Source organism: Daphnia pulex, chromosome 6 (genome assembly GCF_021134715.1).
Source record: "Daphnia pulex isolate KAP4 chromosome 6, ASM2113471v1".
Lineage (NCBI taxonomy): Eukaryota > Metazoa > Arthropoda > Branchiopoda > Diplostraca > Daphniidae > Daphnia > Daphnia pulex.
The window spans coordinates 4,604,166-4,631,095 of NC_060022.1; the positions used below are offsets into that span (position 1 = coordinate 4,604,166).

General features: G+C 40.1%; 6 protein-coding genes and 1 long non-coding RNA gene across 7 annotated transcripts; 2 read left to right on the forward strand and 5 right to left on the reverse strand.

The window, feature by feature from the left end:
- Positions 1-103: 103 nt before the first annotated feature.
- Positions 104-4,534, reverse strand: LOC124195966 (ubiquitin carboxyl-terminal hydrolase 10-like). The gene is made up of 8 exons (XM_046590672.1): positions 4,295-4,534; positions 3,839-3,983; positions 2,594-3,779; positions 1,742-2,057; positions 1,418-1,582; positions 936-1,173; positions 808-873; positions 104-685 (listed from the first exon to the last, which is right to left on the reverse strand). Exons 1-8 carry the CDS (start codon positions 4,310-4,312, stop codon positions 504-506), a joined length of 2,316 nt encoding a protein of 771 aa, XP_046446628.1. The 5' UTR covers positions 4,313-4,534; the 3' UTR covers positions 104-503.
- A 71-nt stretch (positions 4,535-4,605) lies between these two features.
- On the forward strand, positions 4,606-5,470 carry LOC124195968. Its single transcript, XR_006875505.1, has 2 exons — positions 4,606-4,891; positions 5,030-5,470. It is a non-coding gene; the product is annotated as an uncharacterized LOC124195968 (long non-coding RNA).
- On the reverse strand, positions 5,455-10,235 carry LOC124195963 (DNA topoisomerase 2-binding protein 1-A-like). The gene is made up of 5 exons (XM_046590670.1): positions 8,766-10,235; positions 7,598-8,699; positions 7,368-7,535; positions 5,852-7,305; positions 5,455-5,782 (listed from the first exon to the last, which is right to left on the reverse strand). Exons 1-5 carry the CDS (start codon positions 9,923-9,925, stop codon positions 5,569-5,571), a joined length of 4,098 nt encoding a protein of 1,365 aa, XP_046446626.1. The 5' UTR covers positions 9,926-10,235; the 3' UTR covers positions 5,455-5,568.
- A 73-nt stretch (positions 10,236-10,308) lies between these two features.
- Positions 10,309-13,417, forward strand: LOC124195967 (conserved oligomeric Golgi complex subunit 7-like). Its single transcript, XM_046590673.1, has 7 exons — positions 10,309-10,424; positions 10,486-10,890; positions 10,947-11,153; positions 11,237-11,893; positions 11,955-12,249; positions 12,321-12,797; positions 12,870-13,417. The coding sequence occupies exons 1-7, from the start codon at positions 10,422-10,424 to the stop codon at positions 13,064-13,066; spliced, it is 2,241 nt and encodes a 746-aa protein (XP_046446629.1). The 5' UTR covers positions 10,309-10,421; the 3' UTR covers positions 13,067-13,417.
- LOC124195965 (structural maintenance of chromosomes protein 3-like) lies at positions 13,393-18,319 on the reverse strand. The gene is made up of 15 exons (XM_046590671.1): positions 18,084-18,319; positions 17,985-18,023; positions 17,412-17,822; positions 16,959-17,347; positions 16,736-16,896; positions 16,492-16,663; positions 16,203-16,424; positions 15,873-16,142; positions 15,580-15,811; positions 15,318-15,517; positions 14,268-15,248; positions 14,092-14,191; positions 13,871-14,013; positions 13,647-13,813; positions 13,393-13,580 (listed from the first exon to the last, which is right to left on the reverse strand). The coding sequence occupies exons 1-15, from the start codon at positions 18,172-18,174 to the stop codon at positions 13,535-13,537; spliced, it is 3,624 nt and encodes a 1,207-aa protein (XP_046446627.1). The 5' UTR covers positions 18,175-18,319; the 3' UTR covers positions 13,393-13,534.
- A 376-nt stretch (positions 18,320-18,695) lies between these two features.
- On the reverse strand, positions 18,696-20,743 carry LOC124195971 (UDP-glycosyltransferase UGT5-like). Its single transcript, XM_046590677.1, is given in 5 exon segments — positions 18,696-19,114; positions 19,207-19,667; positions 19,755-20,425; positions 20,428-20,453; positions 20,455-20,743. Coding segments are annotated over 5 exon segments (1,620 nt in total). The 5' UTR covers positions 20,625-20,743; the 3' UTR covers positions 18,696-18,822.
- Positions 20,744-22,891: 2,148 nt separating this feature from the next.
- Positions 22,892-25,887, reverse strand: LOC124195970 (UDP-glycosyltransferase UGT5-like). Its single transcript, XM_046590676.1, is given in 5 exon segments — positions 22,892-23,902; positions 23,991-24,451; positions 24,516-25,186; positions 25,189-25,214; positions 25,216-25,887. Coding segments are annotated over 5 exon segments (1,623 nt in total). The 5' UTR covers positions 25,386-25,887; the 3' UTR covers positions 22,892-23,607.
- Between the last annotated feature and the right edge of the window lie 1,043 nt (positions 25,888-26,930).

The window sequence follows — 26,930 nt, forward strand, 5'->3', positions numbered from 1 at the left end:
TATTTTGAATTTATGAGTTCTTTTTAGTCGCTCAACTCGCGTTCTTTTCTACTATAATGCAATACACTTATTGAAACGTAATGAAAATCTTGACTCAGAGAAATTTAACTTTAGTTAAGTTTATTATATTTTTGTACAAGAAACGAAGATGCGGTGGTTTCTAAACAGTACAAATACGAAACGTACCGATTTCATTTGAAACAACACATAAAAATCTGCTGACTACAATCATCCGATCATATTATATCACGCTCAATCCAATTTTCGAACACAAATACCACATTAACCAACGTCAAATGAAAGCAATTAAACATCAGACCACTAAGGGCACTTCCGACCACATCCACAATAAAAGGTCAAGGACACTCGCATAACAGGAATATGCAAGAAAAAAAACAACGACGGATTCATTTCTCATACTGGAGAATACCACGAAGATATTCTTTAACAGCATCTATTACAAGAAATAAACCGCGCGACTTTTCAATATTAGCAAAAAAAATTTACACGTTCAATTTCCTGTAGAGTAACAAGTACGGCATCCTCGGCAAATTATATTTAAAGGGTTGAGTCTCCACAACACGCACAATGCTATCGTCAAAACGAAGCCAACTTCCAGTCCCACTGTGATGCACTTCAGTTACATAATGTCCTTTGGTCGCTTCCTTTCCATCGTGATAAACAACTGTAAGAAAATGAGACGTTAGAATGAATGTTTCTACAACTAAGCTAACTTGCTTATCACAATTCACAGAACTTATTAACACAACGCATGAAAATACATAAAAATCAGACACAAACACTGACCTGCAAATAACTTGTACTGTCGCTGTTTTTCTTTGAGTTTACTTTTCTGGCTTGGTGACAGGAAGTCTTGACATGAAAATATAAAATTGAAATATATGTATATATAAAACACTTTATATTCTGAATACCTTTACTCAATTCCAAATCGGAAGAGAAGTCCACTCTCTTCATCAGCTTTTGACATCCACCAGATTTGTCATACACGAAACACTTTAAGTGTAAGATTAAAATAGGGGGCAGTTCTTCAAGAGTAGTCTGTCGAGAAGCCTCCACCTCTTGACCAGTCTTCGGACAAATATAACCGGTCAACGGTTCTTTGCTTACCAGACAGGCCAACGCGTCACGGACGGAATTAACCTTTTCATTCTGTAGAAAAAAAATTTTAAAAACATTGTAGTAGAACTTTCTATGAAACTAGCATAAATGATAGCTCAACTCTCAAGCCTTCAAACGTCGCCAAGGATGTTTGAATGCCAATGCCAGAACGGCACCGACACCCTAATCCTATCAAACAATTAATTTTCCACTGAAGTAACGCTACAAGTACCAGTTTAGACACGCAGCTGACTTTTCAGTGAACCATAAAAAGAGCTAAAGTAGAAAATAATACCTGAATGTCTAGTTGCAAACTGAAGAACGGCTGCAGAGTAGCTGTGGACTGCGCTCCTGCGTAATGTAGGGCAGAGCGCATTTGACCGAGGAACAAGTTCGATATTGGAGTCTTGCTGTATGTAGTTATGTGCGTTACACATCCTCGATTCTTTGGACCAATAACCTACCAAAAGAGTTGATTAGACAAGTGGGTAAACAAGAATATATAAACCGCAATTGAGCAGTCAGGTAAAGGAAATCTTCAAAGATAACTCAGAAGAGGTGTCAGAATCCATAAACTCATCATGCAACAAAGTAAAGTTTATAACATGGCAATATATACCTGCCAATCTTCGTCATCTGATGTACCAGGTTTGCCTTCGCCAGCCTGAACAGGAGTTTTGCCAGCAGGAAGATTTGTAGCCTTCACGATATCGATCATTTCATCATGCAGCCCATTTAGAAGACAGCTCAGAAATTCTTCCGCGTCTTCCTGGCGACCTTCCACTTTGAATGTTTCACTTCGGATTTTAGGGAGCATTTTATAGATTGAGGAAGGCTCGAAACTTGTCCCAAAATGTGGCTCCTCCTTTTTGGCAGATGCTCGTTCTTTGCCGATGCGAACAGGAATAACTTCAAACTGGTCGATGAATTCGATCCTGAAAGAAAAAAAAAGAAATTTTTAAGTAAGCACTTCACACGACTCCAATACATAGATAACATTGCAACTGCCATTGTCGTTAGTGCCCTCTAAAAGTGGGTATCCGAATGACAATTTAATCCTCAGAAAAATAGAGTATCACAAATGATTTTCGACAGATTAGTCTGAATTGAGTTTTGCAGTAGCTAAACAGTGCCAACCACAACTCGCAGATTGTACTCAAAAAGCAAGCTACAGAGGCTGTTCCAATCGTATTTGGAAGTTTACGCCTAACCCACAAAGGGCATCATGGGCAGATAACATTCCATTCGATACTCTTTCTATTCCCCTGCACCTTCGCAAGAAGGTTGTCCGGCTAGAACATGAACTCTACGAACAAGAGCACAGCTTTTTCTCAGACCTTCCCGAGGGTTTGAATGAGTAACGAGTACTCTGTATGTGACCCACACGTGCGAGATTGTCGTTAATCAAATACATGAAAACTCTAATTCATCATAGGGAAAGTTATACTTGAAAAATTTGAATGGTACTTACACACTATCCATTATCGGAGTCGTTGATTCTTCATGCTTGCGTCCAGTAAAGCGCTCCAAAGACTTGACCAGATGAACGAATGGTGAACAAGCAATAAGGGCTTGCAGTGTTGCGTTTATGTAACACCAATTACTCTTGTTGATTAGACCTCTTGGAAGAAGGGCCAGGGGTGTCATCGACAACTCACAACTTGTTATATGTTCTGCCAGACGTCGAGTTCTGACATCGACTAATGGACGAGAAACAGCTTCAGCCACCGCTGCTACCACAACCCCCGATGGAGTGAATGGTTCGACTCGTGCTGTTGGTTTTTCTGCAGATGCAGCAACGACTGGAGCATCCTTCTTGAACAAGCTAGCCCATGATTTACCTTCGGAAGGATCTGGGTTTTGAGACTTTTCTTCTGTTACTGGAGTTGTTTCGACAGGTGGTATAGGCGCAGCTGTTTCCAAAGATTGTGAAGCTTCCACTTTTGGTTCCTCTACAGTCTCCGGATGTACGATAGGTGCTCGAGGCGAAAGAACCGGAGTAGGGATATTTGGAGGGATCTCTTCGTTTGGTATTTCAGTGACGGAAGGAACGAAAAAGTCCATTTGTAGATTACTTGCCGATGGAGCAAACGTCACCATTGGATACATTTGAGTAGTGTTAGCTGCAGTAACTTGGACGCTGTGAGGCGGGACGTATGACGGTACAGACTGATGCATGACAATTGGCACCCCAGTGACTGCCTGTACTACATCACCAGAGAAACATGGCCCCATGTATGATCCAGGTGGTTGGTAGACCATATTATACACATCACCAACGTGGCCATTTGAAACATCCTTCCTTGGTGAATATTTTGCACGACCATTCTTCCTTTTGGGGTTGTGGTAATTTAAAAGCTGAGGATTGAGAATGTGGTGAGGAGGACTAAAGGAACCAGGGTGAGGAACACCAGGACTATGAATATTATTCACATAGTAGTTGGGAGTTGATCCAACAAGATGACCTCCTGGCAACATTTGCATGGGGTAATTCATTATAGGTTGGTAGGGGGGTATAGAGGGGATACATACATTCTGCTGGTACAATGGATGGACCGAGTTTGGAGCTGAATATGCTACTGGAACATGTGGCCCCAACTCCTGATTTTGGTGATACGAGACTATGGTCTCAGGAACCCCATACACTTGATTCAGTCCTGCAGAAGAGAAATAAACTAAATTTTTTTGAAAATCCACATAATTTTAATTACTATACCTTCAGTTAATTCACATGTTTGTTGCTCAGACACAAAAGAATGACTTTCGTGAGGACCATCTTGCTTTGCCGGTCCAACAATGAAACTCTTCAAATTTTGAACCTCATTCTCAGGGAGGTCACTCAAGTCCAGGAATTCTAGTTCCTACATAAAATACAAGTTGTTAAAAAAAATAAAAATAAATGACAAGCGAAAAAATCTATTGCAAGATGGACGCCACGTGGCGTTCGAAAAAAATTCTTGCTATACTGTGCATCATTTGTTAAAAATTACCACACAAGTCTTAAGCAAAATGCTATTTTACAGCAAATTAGAAACCATGTACATTTAAAGGAAAGTTCTATTGACACTTCTCATTAAGAAAATAAACTCAATGGTGTCCATCGTAAACCCTCGAAACGCTGAACCTTGCAAGGAAAAACCAATACACAGTAACAACCAGATAAATTTCTTACCTGAAGTGTATCTTCCATGGTTGCATTGGTTGGGACTTCAAATGCATTTCAAAGTTGATTGTCCATAGTATCTCCGACTTTCGGCCTCCTTCACCAGACCGTTCTTCACGTTTCAGATAAGTTAACCCTCCACGTTCTAACTTTCAAGATTAGTGAAAATGGAGACCGGGCGAGATTGACGAAAACGGAAAAAAGAATATTTAGAGGAGGGGGTGTGATCTCCGGTGAGGAATATACACCACATTGCCAAGTATAATAACAAAACAGGAGGAATTAACATTTTTTTCTCAAAATTTTTATTATTTTTCATTTAATTAGTTTTTAGAGCATAATTTAACTAAAAAAAAATATGTATCGTAGTATTATTTAGGTTTCATTAAAATTTTTTATTGTCGCTGTGGTCTCTTTTCTTCCACAAGTCCACAACACTGTTTCACGCTTTAATTTCTCGTTTTCGTCTGCTTTGGTTTCTGAATTTAGTTGATTTAGTTACTGAAAAAAAGGTCTCAATCAAAATCAAACCAGTCAATTCAGTAAAATAATGAAATAAAAAGATAATTTTCTCTAACGATAAACCTTCACAAGAATCCTAATTACGTAAGTTTATAATAGAGTTAAATCTTGCTTTGATACGTTGCGCAATCCAAAAAATTATTGCATTTGCACTACTCATTATCTTTTAATGTAATTCATGTAGAGTACTGAAAAATGTAACAGTTTTAAATATTTTTACAGCAGATTCACGATTGAAATGGATGCATTGAGAAAAATTGTAAGACCCGTGTGCAGCAACCTGCAACAACTCTTTATGTTTTCACCTGCTGTTTTCCCTGTGACAGTGTCAAGAACATTTAGTGCATTATCAATGAGAATTCCCCAAACTCTGAATGTGCAAAATCAACTGTTAACTCCTACTGTTCCTTCACTAGTTCCTAGTTGTGGATTCAAAGTTGTGGGGAAACCGATGAAACGTTGCAAAGACTGCTACAAAGTGGTGAGACAGGGAAGGGTTCATATCATTTGTAAAACTAAACCAAGGCATAAACAAATGTCAATGAAGAAAGATGAAGACAAAACCTGGATACTTACATCTGCAACAATGGGGCCTAAGCGTCTTTGGTAGTTTTGTCATCATTATGTACTAGTTATCAATACAATTCTGCAGGAAACTAGAAATGATTGTATTTCATGGACTTATCTAAGTATCTTTAAACATTTTCTTAAAAAAAAAAGGTATTTTTCACATTAGATTATTCAAATAAAAAGAAAGATAGTTAAGAAGAAGGCATGTTTTCGAGATAAGGAAGAAATTCTTGTAAAACAGACTTGCTCCATTTTAACTTCTTGTCAGTAGCCAGAACAAGATTTCTGAGATAAATCAATGGAACGCAATAAATGCCTCTATTGGCAAACGATGACAACTGCAACTTTTTCGCTTCGCGAGAATCCAAAATGCACAAGTTCGTCTTCTTGTTTTCCAAAGCCGAACTAGAAGAAACGTATAAATAAATGAAAATAATGAATGAAAGAAAACTCTGAACATCCTTATTATCATACCCTTGGTCAACCACCTTTCCGCCACCAGCTTCAAGTAAACGCTGGAAAGAAGCATTTTTCTCGCGAAGGTATAAAACAGCGGTAATTCCGTGAAAAGGGCCACCAGATACTCCTTGACTGCGATTAATACGCCAATAATATGCAGCCGCAGCAATGTTAGCTTCGTCCTCGGTAATGGATTCGGATTCTGGGTAATCCACCGTGGCTTCTGGATTGCCCCATTCAAATTTAGCTTCCTCAAGGAAACGTTTTTCTTTTTCGCTTTCAATCAGCCATTCTGGATGAAGGATCCATTTTCCAGCAGCGATCGACGTCAACAATTTTTCATTAGATCCAACTTTGGCGACGACAAGGTGAGTACACGTTGGGTCGTATTGGTTGGATTCAAGAACGGTTCCTCCCAACTCTTCGATAACAGCAGTACAGCTTTCACGATCGTCTAGTGCCATTCCAGAGAACATGACACGATACGTCTGAGTATTGTTTAGCTGTGAACCGGTTGGCTTTTGTGTCTCGTGAAGATCCCACACAATTGGAGCAGATTGCGAATCTACCGTTTCCAGAGGTTGCGTTGCGGGAACGAAGACGTGTTCAGGTCCTCTACCGTTTCTAGCCCCCGAAACGTTTGTAACCTTTTGCAGAGGAATCTGCTCAGCTGAACGTGATAGCACTTGGTCTAGTTGCAAAAGTTCTTTGCATGCTTCTTCCTCTACGTCTGGGACGACAAGATTCTCTTGTTCTTCATTAGTTTCAAGAAGGTCGTTTTCACGTGGCTCACTATCAGATGATAAGCGCTTACGGGAAGGAATTCTAGGAGTACCCGTTTCGCTGGAACTGGCAGGAAGGCGTCGCTTCTGGGTACAACTAGACGGCGGTGCAGGTTGCGAATTGAAATTCAGTGACAAAGCCATTTTCGGATTCAAAGATGGTGGATAATGCGATTCTTCTAGACGATTCGAAGTATCTTCACAGTCTAGGATCCATTGTGGTGAGACAAATTTCTGGTGCCAATCTTTTGCGCTTCGAATCTCTTTGGATGCAGCTAGCTTGCCCTGATATATGAAATGAGTTACCTCCTCGCAGTGTTGGAAACGAACCTTGCCACCCAGATTTTCAACTGCTTTTACCAACTCGGTTCTTTGGTCTTCAACTTTCTTGTGTATGAATGCCACCACTCCATGAAAAGGTGGCTTTGGTGGTTCTAAGGGTGATGCTGCCGCTGAATTTTCCTCATCCGGTTTCCACATGGCTTGTGCTTCAACTCCACTTTCATCAAGACGCAATTTTTTCCGTAAATTCAAGAAATAATCCGAGTCTTCGGGGGAAACCACAATTTCTCCTTTCTGAATATCTTGTGGGGTAACGTTAAGGGATTCGTCCGCGCGAGGCGTCAAACGAACTCGATTTTCCAATGCATGTTTCCACAATTTTCGAGTTTCGGGTGACGGGTCCGTCTACAAAGAAGAAAAATGCTGATTCCTTTCTGACGATTAAAAATTACAAACTAAAACATTACGTTTAAAAGCCTTCCATATGGTGTATCGGGTGTAGGCATGTTAAAAAGAGATGGTCGAGCTTGAGGTGTTCTACCAATATTATTTGCACTAAACGGATTCTGTTGTAAACACGTAGGAGTGTCAGAGACAGCCGGTCGTGGTGGCATGGTAGGAGTCGCTGAGGTCACCTGTTAAGGAGAACTATTAGAAAAAATAATCATAAAATAATTTAAACAATAACAAATCATACTGGAGTATGCGGCGAAGACATATCAAAGTGAGCCGGTAAACGGCGGGCACTAGGTGTTTCTGATTGTTTCTGCTTCAAAGTCTTCAAAACGACAGACTCTGCAGGTTGTCGAGAGGGCCTGACAACAGTTTCTGGAGTTGGAACAGACTCTTCCAGTTCTTGTGGCTTAACAGGTTCACCTGTCGGAGGATAATCTTCTTCCTTAGGTCGTGTGCTAGAGGTGGCACAAGCAATGACCCATTCAGCGCTGACGGCCGGAACCCCCCACTCAAGGGCCTTTTCGTATTTCCTTCCTTCTGTTTTAGCGCAAACGAGGTGAGTAGAGCGGTATACTTTTTTTTCTTCCATCAATTTGCGAGAAAAAGTCTCTTGTGGTCGACCACCAAGCTGGACGATTAGAATATCTAGCAATTCTCTCATTCGACCTTGAATGCCGCTGTAAGAAACGGTGTAGCCGTCCAGAATTAGTTTGTCTCTGACTTTGATGTGGTGGTGATAATTTTCGATGTCCACTAAGCGCTCTTCATCAACGCAATCTTCAATCCACAAAGTGTTGACCACAGTATACGTTCCATCTTGATCCACAAGCACAGCGGTGTGGCTAACAGGTTCGGTAACTACGTACCTTCCGTTCTTTGCTACCACACGACCACCGTTGCTTAAAATAAGATCAGTCATAACCGAAACAGTTTCAGTGTCCAATGCAAAAAGTTGGAAAGTTAAGCCAGAAAATATGCCTTGAGGGCGGTTCATTAATGATGCAACCTCTTCTTCTTCTGTATGGTCTGTTGTCAAGTACTGCTGAACCATCTGTGAATCCTCCTGAAAGTTATTTGACGGTTCTGGTAAAGATTTCTTAGAGGCGTTTTCCTTGTTGGGAGCGATCACGTTCTTAAAATCGGGATGCAAATATGCAGCTTCTGGAGCGGCTCTTTTTAATCTCAAACTCTGAGTAACCCATTCTACAGTTACGACGTGAGGCTTGTGCATCAACTGTTGGAGTTGTTTCCAATCCTCTTCAACAGTTTTTCCAACGATGACGTGAGATAGTGATTCGCTGATACTGCTAAAGCGAGCTACACCAGCATTATTGAGAATACGCCTGCAAAATTTAAGAAAACATCGGTTAGTAGAATGTAACTTATTACTAGCGTTAATTAAGCCATACCTTAGTTTTTCCATGTGTGGGCCATCAAAACCACTAATAAACACTTTACAGCCATCCAGAAAAGGCCCGGCTTTCTTAGAAATAGCCAAGTCTAAAGTGTCGAGAGCTTCTGTGGCTCGAGAATCGGAATGTTGGATGGATAAATTAGAAGTTGTAGACCCAACAGTTTCGTCAATATATTGAACCCGGCTCTCGTTCATAATGGTACTGTTGATACTTGAGTTGCCGAATTTCATGACGGAATGATCTGCTTCTGGAGTTGAACATCTAGGAGGATTAGTAGTCTTGGACTCCATGATGAAAGAGTCTGGATCAGCAGCGTAGCCTTTATTTAATGAAGTGTGGATCCACTCTGGTTTAAGGCAACGTATCTTCCAACGTTTAGCATAAGTATATTTCTCTCCTTCGGCCGAGGTGGTAATAAGAATATTCGTTTTACCCAATTCGAGCTGGCCAGAGTATCTTCCACCGTTAGCTTCAATGATCTTCTTAAGGGCTTCGCGATCCTTGGCTGGAATCTGGGAAACACATATGACCAATCCCTGGAATGGAGGGCAAGCATATCTGGCAAACATAGGATCTGTTCCATGGACACTTTCTTTGAGACTGGCATTCCATACAGCATCAACCCAATTGGGAATCATGACAGGGATGTCTCTTTTTATGGCCACTTTGAATTTCAAACTAAAATCAGCTACACTCTTCACAATGAGATGGGTGACATTTACAGAAAACGCTGATGAGTAAAGTCCACCCATGAATTGCACTTTCTCTTGAATTTCCTTCTTCTCTTGAGGGGTGCATCCTGTTGTGGTGACAATGATTCCCTTCATTGCAACAGTGAAGACTGGTGTAGGGACATCTGGGAGAGGTTCTCCTTTATTTACAGAAACCAGTAAGCACTGTGGGCCGATGACAGTGCATTTAAACTGTCGAAGAAACTCAAACAATGGCCCAACAAACTCGGACAAGATAAAAACATCTTCTTTACATGGCTTTAACTTCATACAAGCTTCTTCTTGAATCCAATTTACATTGAAACCATTTTCCTTGCAACATTCGTGGGCTCGAAACAAGTCTTTGGGACAGGTGGCCTCGGTGGAATTATTGGGCATTACACAAAAAATGTTTACGCAAAATTGACTGTTTTCGGCATCCATTTTCTTCTCAATTTACTATCACGAAGTACAAAGCATCAGAATAAAATTGTTCACTTCAAATGAAAGTTTTCAATTTGTGGAAAGAAAAAAATCATAGTTTCTGTAAATATTGCCCGCCAAAACTCCACTGTCTTTGCTATCTCGTGGATTCGTGATCGTGAAGTCGACTAAATTTCAAAATAGATTATATCGATATATAGACAGTGGCACAGTGCTGTCTTTTCGCTGTGGCGGAGTGTGGCCCACTTTACATTTTAAGATTATTTTAACACTTAGAAGTAAACTGTTGAATTATTTATAATTTAAAATTAATTATTTATTTTGTAAGCCTTATCAAAATATTTTACTTTTATTAGTCCTATTTCAATATTTTCATTTGTGCTAGTTCTGCACTCCTGCCACGTATGCTATTGCTATGCAGACGACGAAGAATTCGTTGTTTTGAATCTGATTGTACGTGTCAATTGAATGTTAAAGTGGTTAAAGTTAAAAAAATATGGTAAATATAGAAGTTGTATTATTAAGAACATTTTGGGCTGATCAAATATGTTTTATTATAGGATCTTTCAGCTTTTGCCAAAGAGCATTTTTCAGCCAAGGATTGGGTCAACAACACTTTCCGACAATCTGAAGCTCAATCACATGAGAACTTTGCATCGTCGATTGTCATGAAATTACAGCTCGCTATTTATGAAATTAATAGCAGCCTTGAAAATACAAGCACTTCAGTTTTGTCCAACCTCCCTCGACTTTTAAGGGACATTGAGCTTCTTCAGAATGAAGTAGTACATTTCCAGAGAAAGCTTGTCACTGTTGAACATGAAGTTTCCAAAGTTGAGAATGAAACAACACACTCTCTGGAGTACATTATCAAACTTGATGCAATAAAAAATAAGTTGAAAGCAACATCAAAAGCTTTACAAGAAGCTGATAACTGGACCACACTTATGGCTGATATTGAAGAAGTAAATCTTATACTTACTTTGGTTTTTAAATTATGTCAACTAAAAATTTTTTTTAGTTATTTGAATCTAATGATCTGATGGCCTTGTCACAACGTCTGAATAGTCTGAGACAAAGTTTGGATCTTCTTAATCATGTAAGTGACTATGGTGAAAGAATGATGCAGCTTGACGGACTCCGTAATCGTTTAGAAGCCCTCGCATCACCTTCCTTGGTGTCGGCCATATCTACTGGAGATGCTGCTAAAACAACTGTTATGGTGCAGGTACCAATAAGCTTCATGTTATTTTTTTATTATACAGCCTCCAACAAAATCAATTAATTGTTTATTATTTTTTCGGCTAATAGGTGTTCACCAACATGGACAGACTCGATCAACTGTTGCATTACTATACTAAGTGTAGACGTGGTGTTATCTTACACCAATGGAAAGAACTGTGCGAACTAGACGATTTGAATGCAGTTGAAGTAATCAGTCGCTTTCACGAGCTATTGCTAGACGATCTGCAAGAGCAAACCAAATGGTATCAGGGTGTGTTTAACCAACACTCCACCAACAGCAGTCGCGTCATTTTGCCTATCTATTCACAAGCTATGTCAGCGCTCGATCCTAGTCCTCTAAATAGTGTTGAATCTTTGATTAAAAAACCTGCTGCCGCCGAAGGTTTGTTTATGCTGCAACAAATCAAATCATCAGCCGACAGGCTCTTTCAAGGTGTAGAGGCCCACTTCAAAGATATTGGTCCCATCGAAGATGAAGTTTTTCGTCAATTTAGCGAATCACTTTATCAGCTTTTCCGACTTATGATTTCCAACAAGTACAAAGCCTTATGCCTTCAACATCTCCTAGAACAATTCTCGCAACCTATCGACGATAACAGTGAGATCACCGAAAGCATTCACAGTTTGAAGCAAAGTCATTCGAAAATCAATAGCCTCATGGAGTCTACGCTAAACAACTGCGTGGTACTCACTCATGGTTACGGTCTTGAGTTGTTAATCGAGGTCAGATAATTTTTTCAGATTACATTAAAATAGATTTTTTAACATTAAAAATTATTTTTAGGCTTGGAATCGATTTTTGGTTCACCATTTGCAGCAATACAAAAGTGTGCTTCAGAAACTTCAAAACTTGGGGCAGTCCGGAGAAGACTCTTTACACACTGCACTATCTTTACTTCAAACGCTGGGAGAATTGCTGCTCGTGCTGGAGGAAAACGATACCTTGTTTGCGGATAATGTAAAAACTTGTGGCAAAAAATTGAATCAACCCGAGGTTCCTCTTAGCTGCTACAAAACGTTCTACCTTGAATCACAGCCACTTCAGCGGCTTGAACTTCTTTTTAAAGAACAGGAACAACGTACTGGAATTTTTCGATGTTGAATTTTTAGAAATGATTCACTTTCTAGATAATCTCTTATTTGTTTTTAGATGAAAGGCGCTCCTATTTAGGTCCGACGGTATCTGTAGCTCTGGAACTTAATTCAGAGATTCAACGTTGCATTTATGACACATTGATGAGCCCGATACTCCAACAAATCGAATTGTTGGGCAGTCGAGAGTGGGCTGAAATAATCAGCAGCAGTGGTTTAACAGAAGATTTGCCAGAATTCGGCCTTGCGCCAATGGAATACATAACACAAATTGGCCAGTATCTAATGATGCTGCCGCAACACCTCGAGCCTTTTGTTCTTCAGGAAAATCGAGGACTTACCCGGGCTTTATCGGAGCATACTTTCCCTCATGGACGTCCCCCTGGTACAAGCCTCTCTCAAACAGGGCAGCTGAGCGCCACAGACTTCCTGTTGGGTTGCGTTGCAGCAGCTTCCGCTAACGCCTTGAGTGAAGCAATTCTTCGCATTGAGAGTGTGGGTTCGAAAGGAGCCAAGCAACTAGCCGCTGATATAGGTAATTATTCAAATGTTGACTTGTCTGCACATGGGCAAAAGTAAGTTAATGTTTTTTTTTTAAATTTATTAGATTATTTAGGCAACATCTTCGAAGATTTAGGCTTAGTGCTACCCGTTTCTTTGATGGAACTTGTTGAATTGTTTCGTGCTGCAGCAGCTTCAATTTTATCATCCGATGTTTCGAACTTTAAATCTGCATCGCATGGTAAAGATCATCGTCTCGTAGCTGCCGTTAGATCTATTACGAATCTACCGTCAAATGACTGAAATCGAAGCAGTTTTTCCCCAGTATTACTATCTTAATTGTTGGATGAGTACATTATTGTAGGGTATGGTCGTGACGAAACTTACCCTTGCGTGTTTTTGTAGGGCATTCATCGGAGTTTATTATCATAGCTCATTAAAACGTATATTCGCCGTTAAGGAATTATTATCTTATGAAATGTAATCAAAACATATCCACTAAATTTGAAATGAACGAATGAAACATTCTTTTAATGGTCGATCCAAAATATTTCGGGCCATAAATTATCAAACCCTAATATGCGTACTAGAGAATGTGCTTTTAAAAATTCAAATGTCAAACAAGTTAATATACTGAAAGCCTCTTTGTTGAAATGTATTTAAACATAATTTCTGACACGATGACACGATTGCAAAAGAAAAAAAACATACGCATTGGCGAATGGTCTGGGAACGTGTTTGTTTTTCTTCAGGAAATAGCCGTGCGATTTTTTAACCATGGGTTTGATCGTCTTCAACGAAATCATAAGCTTCCTCCCTAAACAAATTATTTGCACATCAGCATAACCTCGTAAAAAATTTACACTTCAAATAGTTAGCTTACCTAGTGACGCACTCGACGTGGCTGACTTTGTTACGGAATTTAACTCCGTAATATTTGTCTGAATGTTCCAACAATTCCGGTCTGAAAGTGGTGGTAATAAACTGAGCGTTTTTCGAATGCTCGTGGATCATGTCAGCCACACCTTTACGATGCTGGGCATCGAGGGCCTTTAAAAAAATGAATGTTAGTATAAAACCACAAAAATTTTGAAACATTAAAATTACCTGATCAATTTCATCAAAGAGGTAGAAAGGAGCAGGATCGCATTTTTGAATCGAGAAAATCAATGCTAATGCCACTAACGATTTCTGACCACCGCTAAGTTGGTTCATGTCCTTCATTTCCGCATTTTGTCCACTAAAGGAAACTTTAAAAAACACAAACACAATTTTTAATACACACATCTTGCATTTGCTATGTACGGATCTAATTATTAGTAGGTTACCTTTAATAGCGACACCGGTGAATTGATCAGTTCCTTCTGTATCGCCGAATGAAGCTGACGCATCCTCCGAGTTGCCTGCTGCATCATTACCTGTGTCCATCTATAAATAAAATTTCATTTATTTTTAAACTTGAGGTAATGTAAAGACATGCCAATTGAATTGAAATTATATTTACCTTTAAGTAAGCATGTCCATTGGGCACTAACCGCTGGAACACTTCCGAAAAGTACTTTGACACTTGTTTGAAAGTAAACTGTAAAGCTTCGTACTTTCGATACTCTAATGTGCTCATCAACTCTTTGATTTTGTCATAACCATGATCCAGCTCTTCTTTACGCTCTAACAGTTTGGATTTTTCTTCAGAAAAGGAAATGAATTGGTCCAAAGCCTTTTTGTTGACGTGGCTATATTTTTTCAATTCCGAATTTGCCTTTTCCAATTGTTTGAAAAGAAGTTTCGTCGCCATAGATTGGTATTTGTCGAACGAGTCGCTGGGTAACGACCCCAAGTCACGAATCTTCTCCGTGCACTCGGTAATCTTCTGCTGCAACGCTGTTTGCCTCGAAGCCATTTTATCAAAATCTTTAGCACTTTCTGCAAGACGTTCATCTATGTCCTTTTCCTTGAAACGTAACTTTTCGAGATCAGTCTGCGCTTCTTTTTGCTTCCGACTCAGATCCGAGACTTTCTTTTCCACATCCTTTAGCGCATCACTCACGTCGTCTAGTCGTCGTTCGACTGTACCCAATTCGGAGCGACAGTGATCCAACTTACGGTTGCGATCTTCGACCGAAATCTCTTGCAGAGCTTGTTGCAATTCATCTCGCCTCCGTATCAAATTGTTGGTGAGCAAATTCTCCAATTTGTTCTTATCTGCTTCCAATCTCATACGTTGAATGAAGGCGTCCTTGTTTTCCTGTGTTAAACGACGAATATCATCGTTTAATCGATCAACTTCTAATTGGTCAGTGACCGATAGCTGCGTCATCAACTCTTGATGCAATTCCGACTCTAGACCCTCCTTGGTCGACTGCATAGCTTCCAGGGATGAACGTAACTGAGCTAGAGATCTTTCTTTTGGCTGCTTCGACCGCTCGATGTTGTTCAACTCTTCGCGCATTAATCGAATGTCTGCTTTAACCTTCTCGAAAACGTCCTGTAAAAAGAATATCAAAAGTTTTAAGTTAAAAAAATACGCGAAATGAAATAATCATCAAGTAATCACCTTTGATTTGCTATTTTTAGTTTCTGTGCGTTGGATTTCACTGAGCAATTGGTTGACTTCACTTTCAACTTGTTGCAATTTACTTCGACAGTCGGCAAGCTCTTTTTCTTTTTCGGCTACTTGTGCGTTTAGAGTGGAACGAGTTTTGTAGATCTCCAATCTGCATCTGGACGTATTGACATAACCACCCGTCAACGAACCTGGCGAACGGAAATTGGTATTCATTCGTTAACCCAAACACAGAAAATAAAAGACTTAATACCTTTTGATGAAACCTGATCTCCATCGAGAGTAACACAATCTAAACCAGTTGTACGCGCAAGAACACTAGCTACTTCCAAGTTACGACAGATCATTGTTTTCCCAAAAATGTAACGCATAGCTTTGTCAAAACGGTCCGAGTACTGTAACTTGGTGACCATTGGCAAGGCATCCTCAGTCGGGGGGTAGTTAGTCTCTCGAACGTTTAGACGATTCAGCGGCATGAATGTTACCTAAGCAACATCGAGTGTTACGAATTCCGAATGTAACGGAAGAATAAAATGTCTTTCTTACCTCGCCAGGAAGCTTCTCGTGGTTCATTTGTTTGAGAATCTCTGTGCCAACACGATCCGATTCCACAATATGATGAAACATTCTGTTACCAGCCGTGACTTCTACTGCGGTAAAAATGCTCTTGTCACAGTCAAAGTTTTCAATAACCAGTCCGTGGTATGAATCCGCAATTTCAGCCATACGGCCACCCTGGGACCGCATATTATCTAAAACTTGGCGTACACTGTCTCTTCCGTTCAGGATAGGTTTGCCAGCCAAAGAGCGTAGTACCTTCACTCAAGCAATGAATTAGTACAAAAATAGATTGTGACAAAATAATAGTTGTTTTACTTGATCTGATTTGGCAAGTTCTTCTTTTGACGAGGCTAAATTCTGTTGAACCAAAGTCTCATTCCTCCACAACCCACTTCGCTCGGTTTGTAGTAAATCTTTTCGTTTCTTCATATCGTAGAAGACCTTGTTGTGGTCGTCGATGCTTAACCGATGGTTTTCCATTTCACTGGTCATCTCTTCAATTTTTTTCTCTAGTTCCACCCGTTTTCGAGAGTCGCGCTACAGATAAATTTTTCAAAAATGAGAACAAATGAATAACAAAATAGATTATCAATTATAAAGAAACCTTCAAATCTTCTTGAAGTCGCTCAATTTGCTCGTTTTTCTCCTTTATGGCTTTGGACAGAGATTTGAGTTCGTTTTGAATCCAAGTGTCACGCTGATCTCTCGATGTGAATTGTGACCCTCGACCTTGTTTGGCATACAATTCTTTGCGCTTTTGCTCCTTCAGGGCAAGTCTAAAATATGTATTTTTTTTTATTAACTTAAGATTTTAAAATTGCTTTTCATTTCAACAGAATTAATCTTACTCTCTAGTGCATTCTTCTTCACGTCTCTTCATTTCTTCATACTGTGGCTTAATACGTTCTAATTCACCATCTTTTTGTGCAATAGTCTCGTGAAGACGCTGGAGTTCTCGTTCGGCTCGCTCTTTCGATTGATTATCTCCTTGTACTTCGTCACTCAGATCCTAAAATGATTTATTTATGGAAATGTATAGAGAACTTTAAAAAGGAGGTAAAAGATACATACTTTTATAGTCAATTCTAATTTGGATTTTTCCTTTAGAAGTTGCTGTTGTTCTGCATTCAATGTGTCGCGCTCTTCTCTAGCTGCCTGAGCGCGATGTTTCAGGTCTCGTAGTTCTCTGGAAGCAGATTTGCTGTTTTCTTGAGCACGCTCCAACTGCTGTCTCAATTTATCTTGACGATCACCAGAATCTTTACGCGTGTTTTCCATGTCGTCTAATTTTTTCCTTGTTTCTTTCAACTCTCTATCATGTATGGTATATTCTACAGCACGCCTGATTTTATCCCATTTTTGATATTCTTTTAACTCCTCTTTTTCTTCCTCTAGCGTTTTTAGTCTGTCTTCGATCGTTCGTAAAAACTCTTCAATCTTTTCTCGTTTGCCTTGCGTCTCTATTTTAATAAAATACAAAATTGATAAGGGCAACCTAAAAATGAATAACAATGAGTACATTACCTTTCATAATAGTTTCCGATTCTGCTTTCCGTTCATCGTATACTCTTGTTCCTGCGACCTCTCTTAGAAGTTTTAAGCGGTGAGAATCGGGGGCAGTAGCCATCTGATTAATTTTGCCTTGCTTTACGATGTAATAGGGGTTAGACCGGGAAAATCCGGCTGATTCTAACAGATTGACCACATCTGCTTTGGTCACCATTTTTTTACTAAGGAAGTATTGGTCCTTCTTGGAACCAATCACACGTCTCAAGCTAACTTCTTTTTTGTCTATGGGAAGCCGGTTGTCTGTGTTATCAAAGATGATTTCTACATAAGCAGATATCACTCTTGGCCCTGTTCCTTCATGAAGCAGAGCTTGCCTTTGCTCTGGTCTCAAGTGATTGAATTCATCACTAAGTACAAATTGGATGGCTACATGAAATCGATTCATACAAAAGTGCCAAGATTAAGTTTTAATTTGAACGAGCTATGAATAATAAGAAAGTCGTAGTTTAAATAACAAATGTTTTGAAATTTCGTTCATGAAACTAATTTATATGAAAAGATATGATAAACACAATGAAAATTGCTTACCATAAAAAAAGTTGCTTTTTCCCGAACCATTTCGACCAACTAAAATACAAAGAGTGTTCAATAACAATGTTGAAAACATAAACATATAAGTGCACGTACCGACAACATTGTGTCCTGGGTGGAAAGGCTCTACCACCGTTTGCTCACGATAACTTTTAAAACCTTGTATAATAACTTGCTTGATATACATTTCACACTCAGGGAAATCTAAAACGTCTATTACTTCATTCGAAAAACATCAGTTTCTTATGGGTAAAACAAACGATAACGAGGGACTTTCAATGCCGCCAAAACCAATACAGAATCCACTGTGAGAAAACTGTCAACAACAATGAGAGCCCGCCAGACGCCACTAGTTCTACGGCACTAACTCGCCGCTAGATGGCCGAAAATTTCCCGCGATTGTCATACTAGTTTAATTTAAATAGACTGCGTCCAGCCGCTGCCTCCAGCCACCGGTTGCAGACCGGTTGATCTTCGAACACGAGTATTTCAGGAACAAATAACTAAATAAGTCCAACCGCCAGACAACATCGATGAAGCGTCAGCACTGGCGTAAGTGTTGGCTGCCTATCATCTTGTGTCTTTTACCTGCTATTACGTCGCTGCAACTTCAGTCAGGAGCCATTTCCACACGTTTGATAGCGGCCAGCCGTCCATGATTTTTCATTCGTGTATTTTAATGCCAATTTGATGAGAATGAGACTGAAAAAACTTTCAAATTATATTTTCATTTATTTTTATATCATATATCATACAATTCAATCAACCTTTTTACATTGGGTGTTAGTTGTTAATAACTTTTTGTTTTCATTTCACCGAATATCGAATATAGGGTTCAATCGTCTTTTTTGTGCAATCCAATCATCATATCTTTCCAACGGTATAATGTGGAACAAAAAAGACAAAGACGATAGATCACGTAGATCATGGAAAAAGTGAAAATAAAGATAATGCACATCACATCTAGCAAGGCTCGTTGGGGTAACATAAGATCCCTGGATGCATTCCGTAAATGTGGCGCGCCCTGGTGGCGGATGACGTATTCTATCCAGTAAATGGCTCGGTCCATTGGTTTATCAATCTGGTCGTGCATCAGTGCAGACACTTGCTGCATTCTCTTGGCATACCTGTACACACACATACATGAAAAACAGATTAGTAATATTTTTTAAATTCATTTGTGCCAAACGAATCGGCATTGCTTAAATCGATAAAAAACCTCGGATTAGTCAGAATAGCTTGGATGGCATCGTAAAGTATTTCCTCGGTTAATTCGTCCCAGCACAGACGAATGGCGTACCCATCGTCTTCGGCTTTTTGAGCATTGATCGGCTGGTCAGCCCACACCGGTAAAAAGATGGCAGGAACACGGTGAAAGACAGTCTCTTGTTTACTGAGGAGTCCGCCATGCGAGATGAAAAGTCGAGCATTTCGATGGCTCAACAATTCCTTTTGCGGTAACCAAGAAATGGTTTTGACGTTGGACGGGATCAATTCTTCGCTTTCTCCTAATTTGCTTTCATCTTCCCATTTCCACACGACTCGTTGGGGCAGTCGGGCGAAAACGGACAGAAATAAACGGCGGAAATCTTTTGGAAGTCCGTCGCCTCTCAACATTGAACCGAAACTCACAATGATGAATCCAGCGTCACCGGAACCGTCGAGAAACGAAACCAAGTCCTGTAAATGTAAAAACAAGGAATTTAGACGTTAGAGAAAGTAGTCACTGTACACACTAAAAAAGGAAAGGTGTATTTGGCACATTACCTTTGGTAGTCTTTTGAGCTTGCCACCCAAGTGCAATCCACCGACTTCTACGACGGCTGGTGAAGTAGGGAACTGGAAATTAATGCTGAAATGTGTGTTGGTCATTAAAAGACTCAAGTGACGACTTTGAATGTCCACGATGGACGTTAAGTTGTGTTTGCCTAACACTTGTGATGCGACACGATCTATCATGGGCAGGATGTGCCAACGGTAAATGAATAGTGCACCTACGCTGGTCACTGTGTTGAACGTTCGCTGCCACAAATCCATCTTGTCTCTTGTTCCGGCAGGATTTGGGAAGTGATCCAGGGCCAGTGGCGAACCGATGGCATACAGAAGCCACGGAGAAGGAGGGAAACAGTTTAGGTAAATAAATGGCACATCAAAGACTTCGGCCAACAGTAAAGTGCAATCATTGGAGAATCCGTCGAGGATAATAAGATCGTATCGCTCCTTCGAGTTCATCAGCCAATGAAAAATGGGATCCTCATAGATGGCCTTGCAATATTTCTCAAGTGTGCCCGGCATTCTGAATAGGAGACGAAATGGGCTGTCACGATCGTTGAAATCGATTTGATGTTGGCTGTTGAGCCTCACCAAATTTGGAGAAGTTAAAAGTCGCAAGTTGGAGCTGTTGGTTGTCGTCTGATTGCTCTGAATCACCGAACTCGATTTGTCTGATTGCAATAATCCGTTCCAGTAAGTAACAAAGTGGCCACGATCGGCCAACTCGGCCACCAGTGGTTTGAACACATTGCTGTGGCTGGGCGTGGTGATGGGCGTTAGGACGAGAATACTGTGAGCCGCAGCACCGGAGCAGATAATTGTTAACGTGAGTAAAATACATCCGGCAATACCTGGGACGAGCATTTTGTTTGCGTGTTAAGAAAAAGTCAATTGTTTAAAGTTCACTTTGATTATGCTCAGTTCCAACGTGGGGATCCTGCAAGCATCCACCGCCACCGCCTGCTCAACAATGGCGATAATAGGAATTACACACGTCTAGTAATGGCAATTCCCTTAGCTCCTCCTTGACATCCCATACACTGAGCGACGTAGAGGTATGCAAATGCATATGAGTGAAAGTAAGATAAATAAGTGGATGAAAACTGGTCTGGGTCCTCGAAACTATCTCCTTCATCCTGTCGAGAATTCGCTTTCGTGCAAAGTATAAGTAAAAAGTAAAAACATACAGGTGTGGAGCTCAGCAGACAAGCCTATACTTTTGGAATTAGTTTAACCCAATATAATATGGGCCACGTTTCGTCGAAGGCTCTATTTTGGAAAGGTTTGCTGTAAAAATAAGGAGCATGCACACACGAATAAAAAAGGTTAAGGTCGTAAAGGAACTAAATTTAGTACGTCAAGTCCTAGACAGTCCTATCCAGACAACCAAAAATCTCCTTGAGTATGTGTATTTGCACCTTATTCGGAGATATATAATACCGTCTAGGAAAAAAGATACATACTGATCAGTCCGTTGTTCTATATTCCCTTTACATCAGCTTTCTCACTTAATTAATTGTGGTCGCCTAAACGATTCGAGCTGACTTGGAGTAGTCCTACCCGATCCTACCTCATTTAAAAAGAATGAGTTATAGGGCTTAAGGTCTCGACTGTAAAGTTAGAATGATAACAAAGCTAATTCATTGGAAAGAGATTGACTTATCCGTCGTTACATAACTTATAAGAGGTGAAAGCTGCTCAAGTTTAATGTTGATGGAGAGCTACTGAAATGTGTACCTAGCGAACTTCTCGTTATTCGAAAGTGAATTTACCCCATGTTATTCGTGCTAAAACTTGCCAACGATTTCCAATTAACATTTTGCGCGAGATAAATTGGCCCTGCAAAATTCTTTCACGTACCTGTTTCCCTGTTTCGACGCTCTTGATTTTCAATTAACCATTAATAATTGGCCCCAAATGGCTCAAATGTTTTTAGGTATGTGCTCTGGCTCTGGGACAATTCCCAAATGAAGTGAAATATATTACCTGTTTAGTTGGATTTCACCCTGTACAGAATTTAGAAACTGATTCAGGTAACAAACTGGCTTTTTTTTAGATGCCAGTAACTAAACAACAACAACGTTCTACCGATATAGCTGCGCGAGATATTGATTTAACACACGTATACCAATCTGCTTTACCTTTTCCGAAACCCTTTCGATGAAACTTGTTATTCAAATGCATTAACACGTTTGCAATTGCGTGCCGGATTGCCCTAGTTTAAAATATTCGTCTAGGAAACGAAACAGAGGGTAAAACTTGTTTTGAACACCACCCAAAAAAGATGTTGCGACAAACGAAATCAATTTCCCACTCGCCGCATCAGGTGACCTGTGTTTATCCTACATACCATCCGACGTAATTCGAGATATTTATAGACTATTAACAACAGCACTATTTTGTTATTGATTCTCTTACGTATTATAAACTTAAGTATTTAGAAAAATGATTTGGGAATTTTCGACGACAAGAAATGGCGTCTTGGGCTCGAAGTCTTTGCTAGAAACTCCCGGGAAAAACCTCCCCGTTCAAAAAAGGAGATGTTTGCCACGCATTTGACGCCAAAAGAAATCGAATTTATTAACTGCGAATAACTGCAGGGTTAATGTTTTAACGACTTTCTAACTTGTTATAGCTTTTTTTTAAATTCACCTTTTTAGACAAATATTTTTGTAAGGAAATAAACTTGTACTGAAAGTGTAGAATCAGTTTCACCGCCAAAATTGTTCCCGGTTATCGGATAAAAAAATCTCCGAAAGACGTCCAGTCTAGTTATTCAGAAATGGACGACGAAAAACCAAAAGTGTTATAGTTTTTTTCCATTTTCACTATCACAATTTTTTTTTCGTTATTATCGCTTTTACGTGGCGCAGCTGAGGTATGAAATCGGGAATGCAAATTTTTTTTACGCCGAAAATAATACTTATTACATTATAATTATTTTCATTCGTCCGGAGGTGGTGCCCTACTATACTGATTGTTTATTGATATCATGCATGCACTATTTTATTTTTTCAACCTTGGGTTACAGCTTAAAATATACGAGTATAGATTTTATTATTCATCCTCGGGACGAAAATGGGAATTTAAAAATCCCGGCATACACAGCGCGTTTGTTTCCAAAGATGAAGTTTCGAACACGAAGGTTTTTTATTTTACATCAATGAAAAGAAAAAAGAAAAAAATAAGACATTGACAAATGACGTTGGTATACGAATTCTTGGAAGGCCTATTTATACGCGAAGAAGAAAAAAAAATAGACCCCACGTAATCAATTCAGCATCTGCGTACAAACAAGTTCTATGGTGATTCTTTTTGGTTTAGAATAACCGCTATTCAAGAAAATAGGACGAATGCATCACGCGGCCTTTATATGACATAAACAGGATGAGGCGATACGCAATCGAAAACCTTACGAACTAGGTTGTATAGATAATTATGCATAGTATTTGAGAATAACTGGCACGTGGTTAGAACTGGGGAAGGGGGGGGAGAGAGATTGGCGAATAAATAATTTCACATTTGTCCAGCACGTGATGACGAATGAAGATTTTCTCCGGCACGAACTGCTGCGGCATGATGGATCAGCCCAGCTGTTAAAAGTTTAGTACTTTGTGTCGTATTCAGTTTTGTGTGTACAGAACAAAAAGTGCGGTTCGGTGAATTCCCGTACGTGCTTAAATACAGCCTATTACAGACCCACTTGTTCATACATATCAAAAACTAGTTTTACTTGAACGAAAGAGAAATATTTATAAGTATACGAGCTAGAGTATGAGCTTTGCTCCATAGCCTTTGGGTTGTTTTCTGTCGGATTCTGCTGTAAACAGGTTTCATAGGCGGCCAGTTACTCACCTTTTTTGTTCAGATCAACAGCCAACTTTTTAGAACCATATCGGGAGTGGCAAACAGCAGCACAGAGATAGACGGCTCCGTAAGCCATCAGAAGACAGGCGGCCAAGATGACGAGAAACACATCGACAAGGCCGCGCTGAAGGAGAAAAAGATCCCTGGATGCATTCCGTAAATGTGGCGCGCCCTGGTGGCGGATGACGTATTCTATCCAGTAAATGGCTCGGTCCATCGGATTGTCAATCTGATCGTGCATCAGAGCCGAAACTTGTCCAATTCTTTTAGCATACCTTCATCACAGACAGACATGGGTATCGATATAAAAACGTGATTGAAATTCGCTGTGTACGTGAATCACGACCGAGAAAGTGATAATACCTCGGATTAGTCAGAATAGCTTGGATGGAATTGTAAAGCATTTCTTCGGTTAGTTTGCCCAAGTTCAGACGAATGGCGTACCCATCGTCTTCGGCTTTTTGGGCATTGATCGGCTGGTCAGCAAAGATGGGCAAAAAGATGGCGGGTACACCGTGAAAGACAGTCTCTTGTTTACTGAGGAGTCCGCCATGCGAGATGAAAAGTCGAGCATTTCGATGGCTCAATAATTCCTTTTGCGGTAACCAAGAAATAGTTTTGACGTTGGACGGGATCAATTCTTCGCTTTCTCCTAATTTGCTTTGATCTTCCCATTTCCACACGACTCGTTGGGGCAGTCGGGCGAAAACGGACAGAAATAAACGGCGGAAATCTTTTGGAAGTCCGTCGCCTCTCAACATTGAACCGAAACTCACAATGATGAATCCAGCGTCACCAGAACCGTCGAGAAACGAAACTAATTCCTGTATCAATAAAGATAATGGACGATTAAACAAATTCAGAAAATGAACTTGAGAAATTAAATACCTTGGGAATTTCATTTCGAGCTTCACCCAAGTGCAATCCGCCAACTTCCACGACGGCCGGTGAAGTAGGGAGCTGGAAATTAATGCTGAAATGTGTGTTGGACAAAATGAGGCTCAGGTAACGATTTTCAATCGCAGCAACGGAGGTCAAGTTGTTTTTTCCGAGCACTTTGGATGCCACCCGATCGATTTCAGGAAGGACCAGCCAGCGATGAAAGTAGACGGCAAAGACACTGGTCACTACGTTGAAAGTTCGCTGCCACAAATCCATCTTGTCTCTTGTTCCGGCAGGATTTGGGAAGTGATCCAGGGCCAGTGGCGAACCGATGGCGTACAGAAGCCACGGAGAAGGAGGGAAACAGTTCAGGTAAATAAATGGCACATCAAAGACTTCGGCCAACAGTAATGTGCAATCATTGGAAAATCCGTCGAGGATAATGAGATCGTATCGCTCCTTCGAATTCATCAGCTGATGAAAGACAGGATCCTCATAAATGGCCCTGCAATATCTCTCAATCGTGGCTTGCATTCTGAATAGGAGACGAAATGGGCTGTCACGATCGTTGAAATCGATTTGATGTTGGCTGTTGAGCCTCACCAAATTTGGAGAAGTTAAAAGTCGCAAATTGGAGCTGTTGGTCGTCGTCTGATTGCTTTGAATCACCGAACTCGATTTGTCTGATTGCAATAATCCGTTCCAGTACGTAACAAAGTGGCCACGATCGGCCAACTCGGCCACCAGCGGTTTGAACACATTGCTGTGGCTGGGCGAGGTGATGGGCGTTAGGACGAGAATATTGTGGGTCGCACTCAAACCAATGGCTGCTGATAACACAATTAGAAAACACTTGGCCGAAAATTGGGTTGACATTTCGGTATAAGATCCTCTCCGGTAAAGAGATTTAATTATAAATGACGATTCACTGAATCGACCCTTGAGCTGCTAATTATGTGTGGTTGCTTTCTAGCGTAGTAGGAAGTAAACTAAGGCAGATGTAACAACTAAATGGATGAGATCAGAGTAATGGTCGAATGAACTCCACACCATCACCTACTTGACGGTTGGAGAAACGTCTCTGCACGAAGGAACACGCAGAGACAAAACAGGTTGTTGGAAGATCAGCAAAAACAAATTCCGGTTTGACTACATTTATTGTAACGGTATTCTGGTATGCCCACAGAAAAAGGAACGAAGGGCAAAAAAGATAAAAGGAACGTACCAGAAAAATATGCGACAAAAAAACATGATCATGTTTTCAAAAGGAATCACAATGAGATTGGCTTTTTCTCGATTTCAAACCTGGTGGGAATTTCATTCGTTTGACAGGTTATAGACATTTTTCAAAAATTAGAGAAAACTTGTTTTTCTTGAATATTTAATGAATCATCAAAGCGATTTTAGAGCACAATTCACTGTGAATAATTAATTTACATACTGTGGTATCATAAAAGAATTTTGTCGGTTTCGCACAAGTACGATAGTTTAACCCAACTGTATTCGTGACTGGACAGGAAATTACAATAATTTCATCCGGTTCTAATAAATAATAATTCTAATAATTTCAAATTAGAACTGGATGAAACCAGACAACGAACCTCGTAAGACGAGATTTCTCTTATACTCGGTGGCAAATTCATATTATTTTGCATTGCAGATTCATTCGCCCCTTGGTTTTGTTGCCTTGTGGGGTCAATCCTACGTTATGCTTCCAGGTCGTAAATAACATTCGATTAAAATGTTAGAAATTCAATTTTAAATGTATTTATTAATCAGGTCAGCGAATCTCCGCTTTAAAGTTTGAGCTCCCAGGAACACGGAAAAATCATGACAGATAGTTGGCAGTTTTAAGACGTGCGCTTGTCCGTCATTCAAATTAAGCGACAACAATGTGTCGACTGTTACCTAAAGCAGCGCTCACCTTGGAAAGTTAGGGTAGAAAATTCAAGCCTCTAGAGTCCTAATCCAATAAACTCTTATATTAGTTACTAGAACAAGAAATTCGAAGGGAAAATATTTTGGAACAAACGGAGCAAACCAAGGACCCAAAAAACCAAAATTTTTCAGCTAGCGATTGCAACACAGTGACACAAGGCGCATTGCTGGGCGTTCAGAAACCTCAATCCCCCACCTCTCCAATTAAAAAAAAATGTTTGAAAGCTCGAAAGAGACACTCCAAGCATTTCATAATAAGAACAATGTCATTAGAGGCAAATATGAGCTAATAAAGAAGGATCGGTTATTTAACCTTCGGCTGATTTGTTGCTAGCCACTGATAAAACAAGAAGCCAAATCAACGATATCTGTCTTTCAAGCTGCCCCAGCGACACCTTCCGTTGATCGGACTCTGCAATTTTGCGAAGAGACAAGTTAAACTCCAAAAGTCCCGGAGGGAAACTGGCGACGCTAGGTGCGCGG

Coding starts and splice junctions, on each gene's coding strand:
- LOC124195966 (XM_046590672.1), bottom strand. Junction 3,780..3,838: donor AACATGTGAATTAACTGAAG/GTATAGTAATTA, acceptor TCTCTTCTGCAG/GACTGAATCAAGTGTATGGG. Junction 1,174..1,417: donor GTTTGCAACTAGACATTCAG/GTATTATTTTCT, acceptor TTTTTTCTACAG/AATGAAAAGGTTAATTCCGT.
- LOC124195963 (XM_046590670.1), bottom strand. CDS start 9,925: ATGGATGCCGAAAACAGTCAATTTTGCGTAAACATTTTTTGTGTAATG. Junction 7,536..7,597: donor TGTCTTCGCCGCATACTCCA/GTATGATTTGTT, acceptor TCTCCTTAACAG/GTGACCTCAGCGACTCCTAC. Junction 7,306..7,367: donor CATATGGAAGGCTTTTAAAC/GTAATGTTTTAG, acceptor TCTTCTTTGTAG/ACGGACCCGTCACCCGAAAC.
- LOC124195967 (XM_046590673.1), top strand. Junction 11,154..11,236: donor AAACAACTGTTATGGTGCAG/GTACCAATAAGC, acceptor TTCGGCTAATAG/GTGTTCACCAACATGGACAG. Junction 11,894..11,954: donor GTCTTGAGTTGTTAATCGAG/GTCAGATAATTT, acceptor AATTATTTTTAG/GCTTGGAATCGATTTTTGGT.
- LOC124195965 (XM_046590671.1), bottom strand. CDS start 18,174: ATGTATATCAAGCAAGTTATTATACAAGGTTTTAAAAGTTATCGTGAG. Junction 17,823..17,984: donor AAAAAGCAACTTTTTTTATG/GTAAGCAATTTT, acceptor GATTTCATGTAG/CCATCCAATTTGTACTTAGT. Junction 13,814..13,870: donor TCTTTGATGAAATTGATCAG/GTAATTTTAATG, acceptor ATTTTTTTAAAG/GCCCTCGATGCCCAGCATCG.